General features: G+C 42.6%; 1 protein-coding gene across 3 annotated transcripts in view; it reads left to right on the top strand.

Annotated features, from left to right (window-relative positions):
* The window catches only part of AMPH (amphiphysin), a 192,023-nt gene extending 181,541 nt beyond the window's left edge, over positions 1 to 10,482 (top strand). For all 3 annotated transcript variants that reach the window (XM_060157340.1, XM_060157341.1, XM_060157339.1), the window contains 4 exons: positions 940 to 1,149; positions 2,906 to 3,145; positions 5,476 to 5,577; positions 9,249 to 10,482. In XM_060157340.1, coding sequence (XP_060013323.1) covers positions 940 to 1,149; positions 2,906 to 3,145; positions 5,476 to 5,577; positions 9,249 to 9,356 — 660 coding nt within the window. In that variant the 3' untranslated portion in view covers positions 9,357 to 10,482. The remainder of the gene's footprint in view (positions 1 to 939; positions 1,150 to 2,905; positions 3,146 to 5,475; positions 5,578 to 9,248) is intronic.
* The last annotated feature ends 9,507 nt before the right edge of the window (positions 10,483 to 19,989 follow it).

The raw sequence follows: 19,989 nt of genomic DNA, 5'->3' as shown, positions 1-19,989 counted from the left end.
TCAGTTTTTGAAAGATGCGTCCTGAGTGTATTATATAAGATCAAGCTACAATTCTCCTTCTGTCTCAGTCTTTCCGATTTGAAGCTCTCAAATCACGTCTGCCAAACTGATGTGAGAGTCTGGTTCAAGACTTGGACTCCATAGCCAATCTGTGCAAAACTAAAACTTCTGATTGCACTTCATTTCGTTATTACAAGTTTTAAATACTATTCAAAGCTCTTCTGACTGCGTTCCAACCTTAGAAACAAAATTCTCTTTTTTTCTGTCTTGCTTTTCTCAGTAAAGGACCCAGAGTCTGATTTGATTTTTGGATTATATTGCATATTTGATGACAAAAATGATTTTCCCTTCATTCTCAAGAGGTCTCATTGAGAAAGTTCCTACTTTTTTTTTTTTCATGACTGTGATTTAGCTTCTGGGACCTTTCCCCATGAAGATTTGAAAGTTCATACTAAAATACAGTTTTTCTAAATTCCGACTTTGTGCGATGAGGGTAATTTTAAGTGGCTTTCTTCCATGACCCAGGTAGTATCGGGCCCGGGCCCCTTCCATTTCATCACTCAGATAGCCTCTACAGCCTTGCTGCCCTCTGCTTTCAGCCAACAGAGCTAGAAAGAGCTTGAGGAGGGGACCACGCACCTCAAAAGCCATGTCTCAGGAGTGGCATGTGTCACTTCCATTCAAATTCCAATGTGCTACACCCAACTGCAAGGAAAGCTGAGGAATGCAGCGTTGTTGGGGGTCAGGAGGGAGAGGAGTCAGGGTTTTGTGGAGCAAATGGCAGGCTCTGGTGTACCTGCATCTGGGGCTTAAGGACATGACAAAAAAAGCCTGGAAGTCTGATGGCCTCAGAGGAGGCGACAGACGTGAAAGGGCTGAGTCTGACTCTTACTGAGGCCCCTGGAGACAGACACAGCCTGTTTGGTTTCTGGTTTACAGCTCATCCCTGCAACGGATGCTGATGTGACGGCTGGGACCTTGGTGCCGGCAGCCGAGGGGGGCCCCGTGGGGGAAGCAGAGACAGAGAAGGTGACTCTTCCTGCTGGAGAAGGAGCGAGTTCAGAGGAGGCCAAGATTGACACCGAAGCCACAGAGGCTGTAGATGGTGACAGACCTCAACCGGTAGAAACAGAAGCAGCAGCAACTCAGGTACATGTCCTAGTAAATGGAGGTTCTAGGGAGGTAACGCCCATTGAAATCCTCTGTCTGTTGGTTAATGGTGGTACCTCTTTTGAATGTGGAGCTGTGGACCGTTGGTAGCCATTCTGTGGCATTGCATTCCACCAAAACGCAATACTCGATTCTCAGGAAGAGTGGCCTCAGCATTCTCTCTGTATCAGCATCGTGAGGCTCCACATGGGCCCCTATTGCTCTGGCGGACTGACCTTAAGCACAGGTAGGGGCAAAGGAAACCGTGGAATAACGTGATGGAGAAAAGGAGTGAAGCACGCTGAAAAGGATGAGAATGGGGGAAGGAGGAAGAGAATATGATAGAACAAATACAGGGTTGTTGGATGCAGTGAGAAAAGAGCCAGAAAGTGCTTAGCCAGGTACCAGGCACATGGTGAGAAGCCCGTATTAGGAGTTATTTATATTACTGTAATTACTGTTCTGTGGTCATTATTTTTATTAGAGTGCCCCAAACTCACCATTAGGCTCCTTTCACCAAAAGCCCACCCCTGTGTTGCACTTTCAAAAGAAAATGGGTCATTGATACGTACATGAAGTTGGAGTTACCCGAGCTCTTCCTTTCTTTGGAGAAACATTCAAAGGCAACAAATGCAGACATTCCTAATGGGGAGCCTCAAACCCAGGAGCCAAAGCAGGACAGCTCTTCTCAAGCCCGTGTTCTTTGCTCTTCTAAGTAGAAACAGAGAAGAGTTGGTTTCATGTGAGGCTTTGCTTTTTCCTGATTATTTTACTCATAATAAATTTCCAGTAACCTCTCCAGAGTTATTTAAAGCTTGAAATTGAATGAGCCCTTCAAACAGCAGGTAGCAGTACTACTTAGAGAAACAACTCAAACATATATGCCGTTTTGTCCGTAGATTTTCTTTGTCACAATGCCAGGCATATTCCTGTACGTATTGCTGTGCTTGTTGAAAGAGTGTATTGTTTTCTCCAAATTGAAGAACGGAGGTGCCTGTGTCCGCTGATACCTGAGGATGTAGCGAACTTGATGTCCAGGCTTCCATTAGGCTAGTGGAATTCCCCTCAGTGCTTATCTTTGTTAAAAAATGAAAGCGAGATCCTGATCCTTTGGTTCTGCTTTTCCCCCAGACAACACAGTACTTAGAGTGCTTGGCGGGACTTGTCATCCCTCAAGTTGTCACTGCAGTGTGGGCTCTGATGATAATCAACAAGCAAAGGACAGGCAGATTATCTCCAAACACGGGTCACCAGATCTTTATCGACAATAGGATTTCAAGGAGAAAAGCAGTCACAGGAGGTGAAATGTCAGTTTCAAGCGAGGGTTACTGTTCAGTGGGACAAGAACGGACCACTGCGAAAATGAGAGCATCCTTAGAGCCCTACTACATTCCCTTTCAGGATCGTCCCCCCACTCCCGTGGTGACTCGCCCTCTCTCCCCGAAGCCTCCTATCCCACTTCCCAGTTTCCCTAGTAACCTCACTCTTAACCAAACTGCCTGGTTGTTCAAGGATCCAGAAATTAGTCCTACTAAGGGCTTCTGTCTCAGGAGAGAGAGAAAGGAAGCCATGTCGGGAGGAAGGTGCCACAAGGTGGAAGGGCCAAAGGCCAGAATAAGGGAACAGCAGGCATTTAGCTGGATGGGGGAGGTGGGGACGGTGGAGCCAGGCAGCGTGGGGTGGGGTAGTGGCCACTCTTGGAAGGTATAGAAGTCTTCTTTCCCAGTCGCTGCCAACCACATTTTTCTTCCTTTAGGAGAAGGTCATTCCTTCGGTGGTCATAGAGCCCGCCTCCAACAATGAAGGGGAGGGAGAACACGAAGACACCATGGGTGCAGAGTCCAAGGAGGCAACTGTTGACGCGGCTCTCCCGGGCTCCACCGGCGAGACACCAGCGCTGGCCTCGGAGGAGCAGGAGGCGGGCAAGGCCTCCCAGCCAGCCGCCCCCTCCGCAAGCGAGGCCTTCCAGGAAGGGCCTCCCGGTTTCCTCTACAAGGTCTTAACATTTCTTCTTTTTATTTTGCTTTCTTTTTCTTATTTTATTCAATGTCAGGAAAATGTAATAGAAAAATCTGTCACTTTGGATGGAGAACAGAGTGTAATTAAATTTAGCCCTGCTTGAGAACTGTGTTGCATTTGATTTGCAGTTAACTGAGGTTCATTGGGTAAATGATATGCCCCTTGGTAGTGAATGGGTGGATTTCTTTGGTAGTGAATGGGTGTGTCCTCCCGAGCGCCCCCTAGAGCCCAGGGCTTGAAATCACCCGTGTGCTCATCTGGTCCCCCATGGAGGGCAGGGTACATGAATTGTTCAGTCAGCTCTGGCACCTTGTTGTAGTGCATGGCACAGAGTAGGGAGTCAATAACTATTCTGAAAGTTAATAACTATCTTAATGGGCTTCCACGATAAGGATAAAAAATAATGGCAAAGGGGCTTCCCTGGTGGCGCAGTGGTTGAGAGTCCGCCTGCCGGTGCAGGGGACACGGTTCGTGCCCCGGTCCGGGAAGATCCCACGTGCCGCGGAGCGGCTGGGCCCGTGAGCCATGGCCGCTGAGCCTGCGCGTCCGGAGCCTGTGCTCCGCACCGGGAGAGGCCACAGCAGTGAGAGGCCCGCGTACCGCAAAAAATAAATAAATAATGATAATAATAATGGCAAGAAGGTTTTGCTCAGAGAGGCCATCAAATGGCTACTAAAGTCTTCATAAATGGAAGGGTGCATACCAAAAACCCAGTAAATACCTAATACTTAAGCCTAATACCCTAGTTTAAGCCAGGGGTTAAAGGCAGATAATCCTACCTAACAGAATATGGTTGGAATGTTAATTTGCATGTTTGATTTTGCATTTCCTAATTCAGCTCTTTGTCTTTTACCAAGTGTTAACTCCATGTGCGTTTGTCGTAGTGGGATTGAGTAGAATCCTCTTTTTCTCTCTCTGCTCATTAGAAAGTAACTGCTACCTTGTCACCTCCAGTGGGTCCAGGTGGGATTGATGAATGAATTCATGTGGAGAAAAAAGCTAGACTTGTGGCCAGTGAGGACATGTGTCCCACTGGGTTCTGTTTTAAGAAGAGGACATGAAATCAAGGGGGCAGGTGCCATGCAAAGCCAGGCCTGGCTGGGTCCCTCCCTGGCTTTGCCCACTAGCTGCAGTGTGAGCTGGGGAATTGCAGTTACCCTCTCTCTGGGCTTCAGTTTTCTCATCAGAAAAATGAATTTCATAGTCATTTCCAGCTCTGACATGTTATGATTCTGTATGCAAAATACACAGCTTAAAAGCCAGGTGTTTAATCTTGGCAGTGGGGTTGAGGCGAGGGATATGGGAGAGAGAAAACTGGCCATGACTAAACCATTATCCAAGCTGGGTGATGAGTCCATGGGGGTTCATTATAGTACTCTTTCTCCTTTTGCTTTTAAAAAATTTTCTATAATCAAATTTTAAAGAAATCTTTCCAAAAAAATGGGAAAGAAGGATGATGGGTTAAGACAGATGTTGTTAAAAGATGCAAACTTGCAGCAAGTAGTAAAGTAGACCTAGAGATCTAATCCATGGTGAATATAGATGACACTGTTGTATTATAGTCATCAAACCTGCTAAGAGACTAGAACTTAATTAACCCAACCACTAAAAAGAAATGATAATTATGTAACCTGATCAGGAGCTAGCTAGGCTACAGTGGCAATCATGTTACCATATATAAATGTATCAAATTAACACGGTGTATACCTTAAATTATACAATGGCACATGTCACATACATTTCAGTTAAAAACCAGAAAAAGAGAGAAGGGAAAGAAACAGATTGTCATGGTTTAAAAGGTAAGATAGGGAAGGAAGTTTGCTTATAAAGAAATTGATCACAGGCTTAATTAGTAATTCCTATATAACATGCAAGCTCTCAATTATTATTTTACAGAAGCTGGGGTTAGAGGAACTTTTCACTAAGTATCTTTACTTCAGGTTAAAAAACAAACAGTAACAAAACATTGATGATAATACAATGCAAATCTCTAACAAAAATATGATGTATTAAAATTTCATTAATGCACTACATTTTAGTTCTTGCAGAAGGCATTGCTTTACTAAATATACATTCAAGTGGCCTCAGTATCAGTCTGTAAGACTCAGATATTTTAAGTAAACAGAGATTAGGATTTCTTTTCTGTCTTCAGCGGCCTTCTTCCTTGGGGTGTGACTCATCTTCATCCTATTTTATCCAGCTTGGAGATGCTTCTTAGAGAACCTGCTGATAATCTGGCTGAGACACTTTAATTTTACATCTCCTTTTCTTTCTAAAATGAATCGGTTCTCTTACAATCTCTTGCAGGTGGAAACACTGCATGATTTCGAGGCAGCAAATTCTGATGAGCTTACCTTACAAAGGGGTGACGTGGTGTTGGTTGTGCCCTCAGATTCGGAAGCTGACCAGGTAAAGGATGAGAGTGGAAAGTACTGCAGGCTGTATCGGTTTTTCCTGAGAGTCAGTTGGGCACAGTGACTTCCTGAAGACGTTTCTACCTTCTGAGATGCTGTGTGACAGCTCTGAAAAGGGCTTAAGGTCACAGCATCACTAACTAGATTTTTAGGACACTTCTTTTGGGATGCCACTGGGATGCTATTATATATTTTTTTTAATACAAATAGATGACAAAGCATAAATTACCAATATCAGGCAAAAGTGTCTAGGTATCTGAAAATCATTAAACACCTCATTATAAACTTAGGAAAATATGTAAAATATATATCAAATATATTTTATACTTATAAAATATATTATAAAATATAAATTTATATATATATTTGCATTAACCATAAGTTATCTTTTAAAGAAATAAAGAGGAAAAAAGCTAGTCTTTTATATTTACCAACATGTTTGCCATTTCCAGTGCTCTGATTTCTTCCTATAGATTGAGTCCTAGAGTGCTGATCTAGCAGTAAATCCTCTCAGCATTTGTTTACATGACGTTTATTTGACGCCTTTATTCATGTTCATTTTTAAAGATTTTTCACTAGAGGAAGAATTCTGAGTTGGATTTTTTTTTCTTTCAACTCTTTAAAGATGTTACTCCATTGTTTTCTGCTCTCTCCGATTCATATTAGAAGTCAGCTGTAATTTGTTTAACCTTGTTTCTCAAATACACTGTGTACTCAGTATACACTGTGTATACTCAGTATACACCTGAGTACTTTTTAGAATTTCTCTGTATCTTTGGTTTTCATCAGTTCAGCTCTAATGTGCTTAGGTGTTATTTTTTTTTTAGGTTTCATGCTTGGGGTTCATGAGCTCCTTAGACTTGTATCTTGATTTTTTTTTTTATTACATTCGGAAGATTTTTGGCTATTATTTCCTAATTTTTTGCTCTCTTTCACCTCTTTTTCCTCTGTCTCCAACTATATATATGTTGGACTTCTTGATGTCTAAGACTCTGGGTTTTTTGTTCAGTATTTACTCCTCTTTGTACTCACATTGGATAATTTCCATTGATCTTCTTTGAGTACAGTGAGCCTTCTGCTGTGTTGAATTTGTTGTTAATCTGATCTTGGGAATTTTTAATTTCAGATATTACTTACACAGGTCTATAATTTCTATGTTTTCTTTTATATAGTTTCTGTTTTTTGCTGAGGTTTTCCCATCTATTCTCATTATTACCATCTTTCAGTTTAAGTACTTGAACCGAGTTACAATAGCTGCTTTAAATTTCTTAGTAGTTCTCTCTTTCAAGATAGTAGTTCTGGGCTTCCCTGGTGGCGCAGTGGTTGAGAGTCCGCCTCCCGATGCAGGGAACGCGGGTTCGTGCCCGGCCCGGGAAGATCCCACATGCCGCGGAGCGGCTAGGCCCGTGAGTCATGGCCGCTGAGCCTGTGCGTCGGAGCCTGTGCTCCGCAACAGGAGAGGCCACAACAGTGAGAGGCCCGCGTACCGAAGACAGTAGTTCTCTCTTTCAAGATATTCTCCATAAAAGTACTTCTCTGAATGCCCTGCGTCACCCAGACTGAGGCTGATCCTCAGGGAGAAAGCTCTATTAGCAGATCTCACCCAATGCAGTTTCAAGGGTCAAATATCCCCCAATTTCTACCTGCTTTTGGTCATCCTCAGTGCCTTCAAATAGTTGTTATACATGCACAACTCCGTTATTTGTCAGATTCTAATATATAAACATATTTTATAGCTGTCATTTCTAAATATAAATAGTTGCATTTCTGTATGCATATGTATATATAACTACATATAAATATCTAGTTGTTCTAGTTGTTTATAACTGTTCTATGCAAAAGCATTTGTCTGATACCAGCTATTTTGCCACTACCAAAACTGGAAATCTTTAGTCTACCCCATGTTTTAAGCAGTTAAAGTTTAATTTTCTATATTTTCCTCACTAAAGATTGCTATTAACTATGATTCTTCACTTTATAAGTTGCATTTCAGAATGTATGTGTTGGAATATATCTTGATTATGGCTTTGTGCCAGCCCTTTATTTTTATTTTTATTGAAACTATTTTAAAATGAGTGACTCCACTTGGCTGCATTAGATTTTTCACCTGCTGTAAATAAAGTCAAATATAGACACTTGAGGGGGAAATATGACCTTTTATATGTCTACTAGAGGTTTAGAAAATATTTAGTTATCATCTTTTGCTCTAAGTATAACTTTGTCCTTCGCATACATAACATCATAATTTTCTAGAGGACACTTTTCCTCGTCAGCTAGGATTTTATCAGTTATTTTATTGAATCATTTTTTTTCTCAGTGTTATTTTTTTCTGCCTTCAGATATTGGCCTGTCTAAATGCTTATATTTCTTGTCTATATAGCAGCATCAGTTTATGGTCTCAGATTATATCAAAGGGAATGTATTCAGCTTCTTTATTTAATTTTTGAGACCTTGTTTTATCTGATGTACTTGAACTATATTGGGGATTGGTTCAGATTAAATCCGGCTATCCCTCATTTTAAGTGAGATCTCTTTCCTGCATTGGTTAACATAATAAAGGCAGTCATTTCCCTCTCGTTTCACTTCATACGGTCTGTGTGTTTAAAATAGATCCTTCAACTCAGCTTTTCCCAGCTAGACTCTGCTTATCTCCAGAAGGCCAAGGGCAGATGGCAACCTCTGTCTCTCAGTTTTACGTTTGGTCTCCCGTGCTGTATGACCGTGCACGGATGGGTTCTTTAAACTTTCCGTGGTTAACTATCTTCATTTTTGTGGGGGCACGCCTATATGATAGAGAAATGTTTTTGAGGAGTAATTTACAAAGACTCTACAAATGTTGCCAGCAAGAATGTCATGACATCAAACAGCTTTGTAGTTTATATAAACTTGAAAAACAATGAACACGATAGTGATATCAGGCAACACATATCGAGCTGTTAGTATTTGGTAAGCCTTGTATATGGTGGTTTATTTCAGTTACATGATACGAGCTGGCAGACAGAGTTCCTTCTTATAAGCAAGTGGTTGAGGATGAAATAAAAGACCTTCCATGGCCTTGTCAGCACTATATTCCAGCCCACTGGTCCTCAAGCCTTTTTTTCACTGTGATCCACAGGACAGGAAATGGTCCTGTGTGTGATGTTTTCACCCGGTGTTCCTCTCTTTGCACTGGCTATAACCCTTCCTTCCTCCCTCCCTCCCTCCCTCCCTCCCTCCCACACTGCTCGGCTTGTGGGATCTTAGTTCCCTGACCAGGGTTTGAACCCCGGCCCTCGACAGTGAGAGCACGCAGTCCTAACCACTGGACTGCCAGGGAATTCCCTGCACTGGCTATAATTCTAATTCTTTCCTCTTCCTTAAGGACTTACGTCATAATCCAGTTAGCATCAATTAACTATACTTTATACAAAATTATAATATTAATATTAACCTTCAATTAACAATATACATAAAACAATTTCAAATGTTTACTCCTTTTTTTTTTTTTAACTAACAACTTACTTGGGACAAGCCTTCCCCCTGAGCTCAGCACACCTGTTTACATGTAATGCATCATCCTCGTGCAGGACCACAATGCTCATTAAACCCATTATTTTATTAATCTTTGGCAATGCAGATTTTTCCAGTAGTTTGTTGGACTCTGAAAGCACTGTCTTTGTCTTGCAGGATGCAGGCTGGCTGGTAGGCGTGAAGGAATCAGACTGGCTTCAGTACAGAGACCTCGCCACGTACAAAGGCCTCTTTCCAGAGAACTTCACCCGGCGCCTGGATTAGGGCCAAAAGTATTGTAGAAAGAGCCTGATTACTGGGTTTTTAAACCTTTGTGAAAACCTGAAGAGTTCACTTTTGCTATGACACTCAGTGATTTGCAGACCAATGCCAGACAAAGTTTGGGAGGCTATGTCAATGAAGCATGTGCGCAAACAAATGTTTAGAGGAAAAAAAACCAAGTAAATTAAGGAAAAAGTCTTCACTGGTTCCCACGCTCTTGCTAACAGGTTTGTCTGTGCTTTGTCCAAGCTGTGGAGACTTGTATACTCGACCCCCTCCCACCAGTTCTAAAGTAGCTTTCTCCAGACCAGAACCTTAATTTCTCTGCACCAAGTGTATGGTATTGAGTGGCTTCCCTGCAGAAGACGTGATGAATTGTCCTGTAATACGAGATTATCTATTCCCCTGTGCAGGTGTGAGCACGTGCTCTCTCTCTCTCTCCCTGTCACATTTGCTGTGTTTAAAACGAAACTGCTGCAAAAGTTGTCACTGTTCTTTACCAGCACCTCTCTCTCTATATATATGGACACACAGTCACACGAGCTGTTTCTCATCACTCCTGGATCTATGTGTATGCACAAGGCTACAGATACATAGTTGCGCTCTCTCCTTTCCATTGTAGCTTTTAGCCTCTTATGTGTCATTGATACATGCGTTGCTCTCATTCCGTCTGGAATCACAGTTGCAGTTTTGCCTCTGGGCAAAAGCAGCCATCCCATTGCCAAAACGGTGGACAGTATCTGTGTTCGGAATGTGCATTCTTCAGGATGCGATGACTAACGGCACGTCGGAGCTGCTGCCCCTTTGGAGAAAGCAGAGTCTGATGATCTGGATGTCCGGCCACCAGGACTGGAGGTGGGCGAGTGGGGATTAGCAGCTAAATTGTCTTAATTTCTGCCTTTCTGAGACTGGCTGGCTGATGATCGGGGCATTTCAATCCACCCCCAAAGAACACTATTTCAAAAAGCTCCTATATATTTCCACCTCTTTTTATTGATGCAACTCATCTTCACCGATTGTCCGAAAATAAGATATAGATGATGTATGCTGTATCCACAAGTCATCGGTAACGAGTCTGTTTTCAGTGCTGTGTCATTCCAAATAAACCTTGGGTAATCTCCAGCAATGACCTTGACTCCTTCCGATGAGTCATTTGTTATGGAAAGCTTGTTTCATTCGGGTACACGGCTTGAAACAGTCTACGTTGGAGTTGTTATTTGTGCAGAAATATGCTTGTTCCTCCGGGTTTTGCTCCACAGCCTGCCTCCCTTCCGCAAACCCCTGCATCCCAGTCATTGCTGGTCACTCGGTGGTCCCTGCTGCCTGGCCATCAATACAGCACAAATAACAGCTTTCAGTGGAGGCCCCTCCGAGGTGCCGACTGTCGCTGCCCTAGTCTGTGTATCACAGAAATCTGACGACGTCCGTAATCAGCAGTTTCTTCTCACACCAGCCTCATTTTTTTTGGTTACTTTTCTTTCTGACATGTTTGTGTTTGGAGGTACATACAAAAAAATAGATTAGATGACATAGAAGAGTCAATTCACTGGACAATTGTTTATAGAAGAGAATTCTTAAAACCCTTTCAGTTGATTTAGACCCTTTTCTGCTAGTATAATTGTACTCAATATAAGCTGATCTAGAATGGGTGTTATTAGAATTTTAAATTTGGTATGTATTCGTGATTCATGATTTCATTTCTCCTGGTGGATTACTCACTTGGACGCTTAGTGGGTGGTTAAGTGTTGATAGAGAAACAGCTATTATCGACCCAAGATTTTTCCAGGGGCTGATTTCCAGGGAAACTGGATCCTCACGAAAGGCCTTGACCCAGGAAGCCCTATCCTAGCCTCCTCTTCATCTTTTAAGATTTCTCTTACAAATCTAGTAGGACTCAGACCTTCAGATAGATCAGAGGACCTTCACAAAGTCAGATACGGAAGCCTATGGTTCTTATAAACATACACCTACTTGGCATGCCTGCCAATTCCACATATAGACTGAGTGACATATATAGTTGCAGGGCAAAGCCCTGAGACAATTTGGATTTTTAATAATATCTCGGTGCCACCTGGGATGGAAAACTCCATGCACCATGCTGTCACACTTCTTCCACCTGGGCCAGCTCTTTCTGACCAAGCCAGGACAGCTTTTGAGTGAGCCAGAACCCCACATCCATGGGCTTCCGTGGAAAGAGTAGGCAGGTTCAGAATTCTGAGCCCTCTCATTACCTAAAAAAGCCCAAACTCAATCTACTAGAAAAACCCAGCATGGCCCCATGGTCCATTCTGATGGCCCATTCAAGAAAAAACCTTTGGGAAACTGCAGGAATTTTAAGAAATCGATGAGTTTAAAGATGACTGCAAATCAGTGCTTTATTTCACACAAAATGCATGAACACCTCAAAGCCTGAGAAATAACTGATTTGCCTTGCTAGGACTCTCCTGCTCTTTTCAAAGGAGCCCATGCTGCTTTCTGGGTTTTACTTGGAACCCAACTAAAGACTTTATGAACGCTGTGTACCAGACCTCGGACATGAGCTGGTCACACAGTTGTCTTGGGTGGTGGTGTAGCTGCTGTCTTCCCAGCATGATATATAATAGCATCCAAGTCCTAGGACTTGGATTAATGGCATCAGACATTGGTAGCTGCGTGGAGGAGATGTTGACCAGTATTCTCTTCGCAAACTTAGAGATCTGAGAGCCGTGCGCTTCTACTCATCCTCGACTCCACAGCAGGACCACGACTAGACAAACCTTAGCTGTTCAGGGCAGCCTTCCTCGAGGTACAGAGCATGGGTTTGATACTTTTTCATAATAACCAATAAAATATGCTGAAATAAGCTTAATAGTCCATCCAAATATTGGGTGGGTCAAAAAGGTCGTTTTACGGAAAATCCGAGTGAACTTTTCAGCCAACCCAAGAGTTAGTGGCTCATTGGCTATCCTTTGTTATGATTGCTTACTGGGAACACATACTGACTTTTTCCATTGAAGGGGTAATTGAGACACACCCCTTAATTCTATGCAGATTGAGAGGCAGGCTAGGTACCTTGAAACTCTTTCAAAGGCTATCTAAACTCACTTTCTTAAAATCCAGTTAATTTCCAGTCCCCTGTGGTCTCAGGTCCAACACTGCGGTTGCCTCATTTTTATAGGTTGGATCAAGGTCATGTGCTTATTCCTACTCCTACGCACCAGGGTGCGTCTGCCATTTGCTCTGGGAAAACACCTCCTGATGCCTTTTAGTGCCATGAAAGCCAGTGCAGGAGCGCCTGGCCTACGGCACATTGCCACACGGCTGACACCCTTACACCCTCTCCCTGTTAATAGATAGCATCAGACTCAGTGTCCTTACGCTCTGCTCTCCAAAAACCGGCCAGTGACCGCCAAGTGATTTCTGCGACATCTGATGATGCCGCCAGACTTCTCCAAACTCTCTGTAAGGTTCCAAGAGACTCATTTTCCTTGTTTTCTTGCTTCTTCCAATGGCTGCTGGAGTGGGGCGGCGGGGCAGGGCAGCATCAGTCTCCCTCTCTCTCTAGGTCTGTACACCCGCTGTCCAGAGCATGTTTCCCTGGAGGGTCCCATTACTGCTTCCAAGTCTGCATGGTCATTCATTAAACATCTGTAAGGCTCATGCTAAGTGTCAGGTACTGTGCACTGGACCACATGGACTGAGACCTTGCGCTCAAGGAACTGCTCTCGAAACCCCGCTGCAGCCCACCACTGAGGGGTCCCCCTCTTCAGAGCTCTGGGCCTGGAAATGTGAGGTCTCGCCTCTGCCATTCCTTTTCCAGATTCCAAGCACCTACCTTTGTTTCTTTTCTCAAAATGTCATGCAATCTTGTGCTTTAATCCCTGCTACCGCATCTGGGAGTGGTCCTTATCCCTGCCAAGGAAGACTTTTGGTGCTTGTCGTCCCACTATGTCCCTGCTTCCCTTCTTCCTAGTTTATCCTCCACTCCCCAGACCATTTACCTACACTGATGTCAAAGGGTTAGCACTCCCCTCTTGGTCTCCCTCCCTCCCTCTCTCTCTCTCTCTCTCTCTCTCTCTCTCTCTATCACACACACACACACACACTAATGAGGAACACTGTTGTATGACACGCGGAATCCTCATGCCTCTGCTTGTCTTTCAAAGCCCTGCACGTCTTTACCGATGCTTGTCTTCTGCTTCCGTCAGAGGACCTTCCTCACTGGTACATCCTGCCCTCCCGCTGCACCTCTACCCTTTGCTCACTGCACTGCAACCTCCTCCTGAAATGCCCGCCCCTCCTGTCTGCCTCTGCAATGCTCCCTCCCTCCAGGCACAGATTAAGTCCCATCTCCTGGACAAAGCTTTCTCGCCAGTTCACTCCTCTGTCCACACCTGTTCGGCTCATTGAATTTAGTGTAAAAAGGATATCAGTTAGCCCTTTGTTTCCCCCACTAACTGAAAACTCTCTACCAACCTTCTCAGTATTCCGAGTCTGCTCCAGGACCTTATACACAAGTGCACCAAGCAAAGGAACAAGGTACTGAGTGATGGATTAATTCAGGGAAGCCCAGAAGCTCCAATCCCCAATCTGAAATTCACTATAAGAAAGTACCCAAAGTATACGGCCAAAAAATGGTTTGACTACAAAATTGAGAATTTCTATCTAATGAATGGTGCTTGAGACAAAATCAGTAGAGAGATGATAGATTTGCTGAGAATATTCATGACAGCCGAAAGTCACAAAAGATAAGTATCTTATAAGTTTAAGATACTTATATCTTTAAGATAAGTATCTTAAACTTATTCAAGTCAACAAAAAACTAATAATTAGTATTATCTTAATACAATTTTAATTCACTTATGTTTGTTACTTATCTTTGTATTTATAATATTAATAAATTACTTGTAATAGTAAGTATAATATACATATTATGTAATAATATACAGTATTATTATATATTATAGTATATTATTATATAATATATAGTATATAATAACTAATATTTATTGCATGTCTATTATTTACCAGACACTCACCTAAGTGTTCTGCAAGTATTAATCTTCATTAATCTGTGAGGTAGTTGCTGTTTTTCCCTTTTGTAAATGAGGCTAAGGTACAGTGAGTGACATGAAGGAACTTCCTCCAGGTCACACAGCCAATAAACTGCAGGGCCAGGCTATAGCCTAGGCGTCCTGGCTCTAACATAGGTTTGCCCCTCTGCTATCCACCCTTCTTTTTGCTCTGTATTAAGGACTTGAATAGGCAAGGCTCTGGAGGAGACACTTGAGTGGATACCAGGCATAAAAGGAGACCTTCAGCTTCCTAATAATCAGACCAGTGCCAGTAATCTCATAGACTAGTGAGATGCTGCTTGGTAGCCAGCAGGTTGGTGAAAATTAAAATGTCAGCTAACATAGCACTGACGGTATTTAGTGAACATGTTTATGTGTAGTCCCTGTGACCTACAACCCTGGGGTTACATTCCCAGGGAATTGCTTACTCTGGGCATGAAGAGATCCTCTGAGGTGTCAGTCACTGCATAGCTGGGGATGGCCAGGAGCGGGCAGCAGGTGAGATGCTGGTCCCTGGGGGATGGATGCAGCGAGCTGTGAAGAGCAGTAAACCAGGTGAGCAGACAGATGTACAGACACAGGCAGGTAAGGTTGCTGTGCCATTTATATCAACGCAAAAATACATTCTTCACAAATGATACCCTAGTTTCCCCAGATACATAAGCTTGAAGGGCATAACAGATCGAGCATCTATGGAGGAACTGGAATAGGGAAAGAAGGGGAAAAAAGAATAAAATAAATAACAAATACGTAAAACTATGTAACATGACTGGTACAGATTAATGGTGATAGTGTGCTCTACACTGAGAAATATGACACACACAAAAATGAGAATGAAGGTTAAAAAATACACAAAACCCAAAAGGCAATCAGAAAATATATACCATGGAGAAACTCAGAGAATGCTAATTCCAGGACAAGCCATCAAAACCTCATATTTGAGCTTTGAGACTTAATTGTCGACAACCTATCTCCCCTCAATCTCAAGAATGGTTTCAACTGGTAAATTAAGATCAGGTTAACCCAAGGGGAATTGGTTCATTTTCTTCAGTGGTTATGGACAACCCAACTTTTTCCTTCTTCAGGGAAAATTCAGGTACACTGGCTACCAACGGATGTCTAGCTGGACCTGGCCATGGTGCACTAGTCATGGAGTTGACCTCACCTTCAAGGCAATGTTCTCCTCCAAGACAATTAAAGCAAACCCAGAATGAGGATGCTCCTGCATTTAAAAACTGGAGTCAGGTATTGACACAAGCCTTTGGGGGTCTCTGTGAAATGAAAATGAAAGAAGGTGTGAGAATCTAGTTTTTAGCCAAGATGTTTTCCAAACCATAGTCAACTACCATGTCCCTCAGAGACAGGCATACTGAGTGTGTTGTTGATAATCCTTTTGGTTTTTAAAAACCATGAAACATTACAACACTTTAAAATTATAAATAAACTTGAAGCATGGGGGTGGTACAGACAGATGGCAAATTATAAATATCCCCAAGAGAATTCTATTTTGTAGGCATATTTAGATTTACTGAAGGTCTTCTCTCTTAGTTTCTCAACAGAGCCAGAACCAATTAACTATAATAATCAGCATAATTCAGCTCTGGGTATGTACTGTAGTCATGTACATATACCTGTGTGTGCACGTGTGTGTGTGCGTGCACGTGAGCACGTTGGGCTCTCTCCATGCCTCAACGTTTGCATCTTTTCTAGGTGCGATATTTGAGCATTTCCTTTGCACTGGCTTGGGACAAATTTGCTGGAGGAAGTACTTTCTGTAGTGGTCAGACTGGGTAACAAAGCCAGTGACTATATATACCCTCACAATACACTTAGGAAATAATGGGCTTTTGCAAAGGAACCTACTCAGAATAAAAGTTTTCTAGAGCAGTTATTGTCAAGAGGAAGCAAACAACATGCATTATTATTACATCAAAGCCAACATGATAAGATTTCATCTTTTGCATCTTGCCACACCTGTTATTTCAACAACTGGAGTGTCAATTCAGTTCAGAATCACAAATTATTGGAATTGGAAGAGACCAAAAACATCACCCTCTCCTCTCATTTTGAGGCTGGGGAAATGGGGGCCTTGCAAGGAGGAGTCGCTTGCTTAAAAATACCAAGCATATTAGGAATACAGTTGGAAAAACAAGTTTTCTGCCTTGCATTCCTGGGCACTTTCATTCATCATGCTGAGTCTTTGCTGTTAACAGACATCACTTACTGGGGCTCTGATGCAGGGGAATGTATGACATATCTCCTATGCCACATGTATGACATATCTCCTATGGCCAAAAGGGGGCGCTAGAAGTTAGCGTAAGTGAATGCATCCAAATACTACTGCACTTTGTAAGCAGGAAGCACGAATTGAGAACAGATCCGATGTACAGTAACCCCACAATTTGCATTAAAATGAAACAGTCCAGTGAGGAGAAAAATTAATTCCTGAATCATAAACAGCCCAGCATGTTACTTAGGGCACAGGCTCTGGAGACTGGCTGACTTGGCTCAAATTCTTGGTGTGTCTTTATTCCCTAGGCAACCGCGAGTAAGTTACTTAACCTCTCTAAGCCTCTGTTTCATCTGTGAAATGGGCATAAGTATGCTTTTATGCTTGCAAAGGAGGGACAAGTATGTACAATGTTTCACGTTCAATAAAGGGTATTTGTTATCATTTAATGGATCAATGATTTCTGTTACAACCTCAAGAAAATTAGGCTTTTTAAAAGGCCATCAACTATTAACTCAAAAGTGTTAGAATGCATTTCTTTTACTTTTTGAGGTCAACCACGTTAATGAATATAGGTTCTTCAAGAATATCTTATAGTCTTTGTGTGTTGGTGTGTAAGAGTTATTCTTGAGTTTCCGTAATATTTCTGAAATTTTCTTCATGGTCCCTTGCATATTATAATTTAAAAAGACATCATATATATATGTGTGTGTGTGTGTATATATATATATATATATATATATACACATATATATATCACCTTTTTGTATTGAACAGGTGTTGGCACAGGCTTTGTAATTTGTTAGACTTGGGTTTGAATCCAGGCTCCATTACCTACTTCTTAAATGACCCTGAGCAGAATGGCCATCATTAAAAAATCTAAAGATAATAAATGCAGGAGAGGGTGTGGAGAAAAGGGAACCCTCTTGCACTGTTGGTGGGAATGTAAATTGATACAGCCACTATGGAGGACAATATGGAGGTTCCTTAAAAGACTAAAAATAGAACTACTATATAACCCAGCAATCCCACTACTGGGCATATACCCTGAGAAAACCATAATTCAAAAGGATACATGTACCCCAATGTTCATTGCAGCTCTATTTACAATAACCAGGACATGGAAGCAACCTAAGTGTCCATCAACAGATGAATGGATAAAGAAGATGTGGCACATATATACAATGGAATATTACTCAGCCATAAAAAGAAACGAAATGGAGTTATCTGTAGTGAGGTGGATGGACCCAGAGACTGTCATACAGAGTGAAGTAAGTCAGGAAGAGAAAAACAAATACCATATGCTGACACATATATATGGAATCTAAAAAAAAATAAAAAGGTTCCAAAGAACCTAGGGGCAAGACAGGAATAAAGACATAGAGAATGGACTTGAGGACACGAGGAGGGGGAAGTGTAAGCTGGGGTGAAGTGAGAGAGTGGCATGGACATATATACACTACCAAATGTAAAATAGATAGCTAGTGGGAAGCAGCTGCATAGGACAGGGAGATCAGCTCGGTGCTTTGTGACCACCTAGAGGGGTGGGATAGGGAGGATGGGAGGGAGATGCAAGAGGGAGGGGATATGGGGATATATGTATACGTATAGCTGATTCACTTTGTTATAAAGCAGAAACTAACACACCACTGTAAAGCAATTATACTCCAATAAAGATGTAAAAAAAAAAAAAGATCCCGAGCAGATGAAATGTTTTAAGATTCTGATTCTCTCATCTGTCAAATGTGGTTGAATATAAGTACTTTGAAGTATTATTACAAGGATTAAAATGTTATAAGAATTAAATGGTACTTAAAACCAACTTAGATAGTATTTATTTAAAAAACAAACAACTTGACACAATCCCTGGCACAAGGTGGACAGCATAACCAGAGTAAACACCATTGTTCCTATTTACAGTGACTTGCCCAAGGACACACATCCTTCAAGTGGCAGTTCTTGGATTCCAGCTGTCATTCTATCTTTTCCAAAGCAATATAGCCTCACAGAGTTACAGGGTCTCATGTCGGACTCTGCAAATGTCCCTATTTGGTGACTCTGTCCTGAGAAGGACCATCTCCCCTCAGCCCACTGTTGATGGGGTTACGTTGCTGTCTGTCCAGAGAGCCGGGGACCCCAGGCAGAGCCCCAGGACGGGACCATTCACCTGACAAGGAAGTCTGGAAGGCTGGCAGCCACGTGGAGTTTATCTGAGCCAGCAGTGTCCCCTCCTTTCGTCTGAACCTATCAGAACCTGTCACTTTCAAATGAAACCTTCTGATGATCCAGAGACTAAACCCTTAATTTCTTAAAAATACCCTAAACAGGTGAAATATCTTGGGGTTAGAGAAAGAAAACCAGACTGAAAGGAAACTCAGGAATCCAGAAAGAGGAAATCCTGTTTCACGGACGAGAAGCTGGGATTTGATATATCATCCAGGTAGCCAAGGGGGAAGACATAAACCTGAAATTTAAATGGAAGCAAACAAACTGGAATGGAGTCTCCAGACCCTGAAGGTGGTCAGTAGCACCCTACGCTGTAGGTGCGTGTGGGTAACTGAGCAGATGTAAGCAGGCTGATGAACCGAAGTCTCTCCAGCTGGTTACAGAAGTTCTCTGTGGGCCCAATGATGCACAACCCAGCCCAGATCACCCTCCTTCTTTCCTCACCAGCTCTGGCCTGCCACCTCTCTGGGGTTATGGAAGATTTCTTTTTTTTTTTTAACATCTTTATTGGCGTATAATTGCTTTACAATGGTGTGTTAGTTTCTGCTTTATAACAAAGTGAATCAGTTATACATATACATATGTTCCCATATCTCTTCCCTCTTGCGTCTCCCTCCCTCCCACCCTCCCTATCCCACCCCTCCAGGCGGTCACAAAGCACTGAGCTGATATCCCTGTGCTATGCGGCTGATTTCTTCTGTGAAAGGCAGTGGGAGAAAAGAGAGAATAAATACCACGATCACGGCATTGTCACCCCATCTCCCCATTAGACAGCTCTCCATGGTTAGATGCCCTATCTTTGCATCTTTATTACATCCAAAGAACTTAGCATAATGCCTTGCATGTCATGGCAGATTCATGAATACCGTTTGGAAAAATGAGTCCCGTCAGAGTTCTAAGGTGGCCGTCTGTGTGGTCTATAGTAAGCTGGAGGAGCTTGAACTACTGACTTGGAGAGGGTGTAATAGCAGGTGGTGAGAAACACTCCTTCACAATGAGGAAAGAGCCATGTCACTGTCACCAATAGGAAGTTCGACTTGATTGACTCAGCCAAGCCCCACTGGTCTGAAACTATTATCAGCAGCGCTTCCAGGCTGTCCTGGAGGAGAGCACAGTTCCTGCAGAC

The sequence above is a fragment of the Lagenorhynchus albirostris genome, chromosome 8, assembly GCF_949774975.1.
Source record: "Lagenorhynchus albirostris chromosome 8, mLagAlb1.1, whole genome shotgun sequence".
NCBI classification, from domain to species: Eukaryota; Metazoa; Chordata; class Mammalia; order Artiodactyla; family Delphinidae; genus Lagenorhynchus; species Lagenorhynchus albirostris.
Note: the sequence above shows the minus strand (reverse complement) of the source record. Positions and strands in the feature narration are given on the sequence as shown.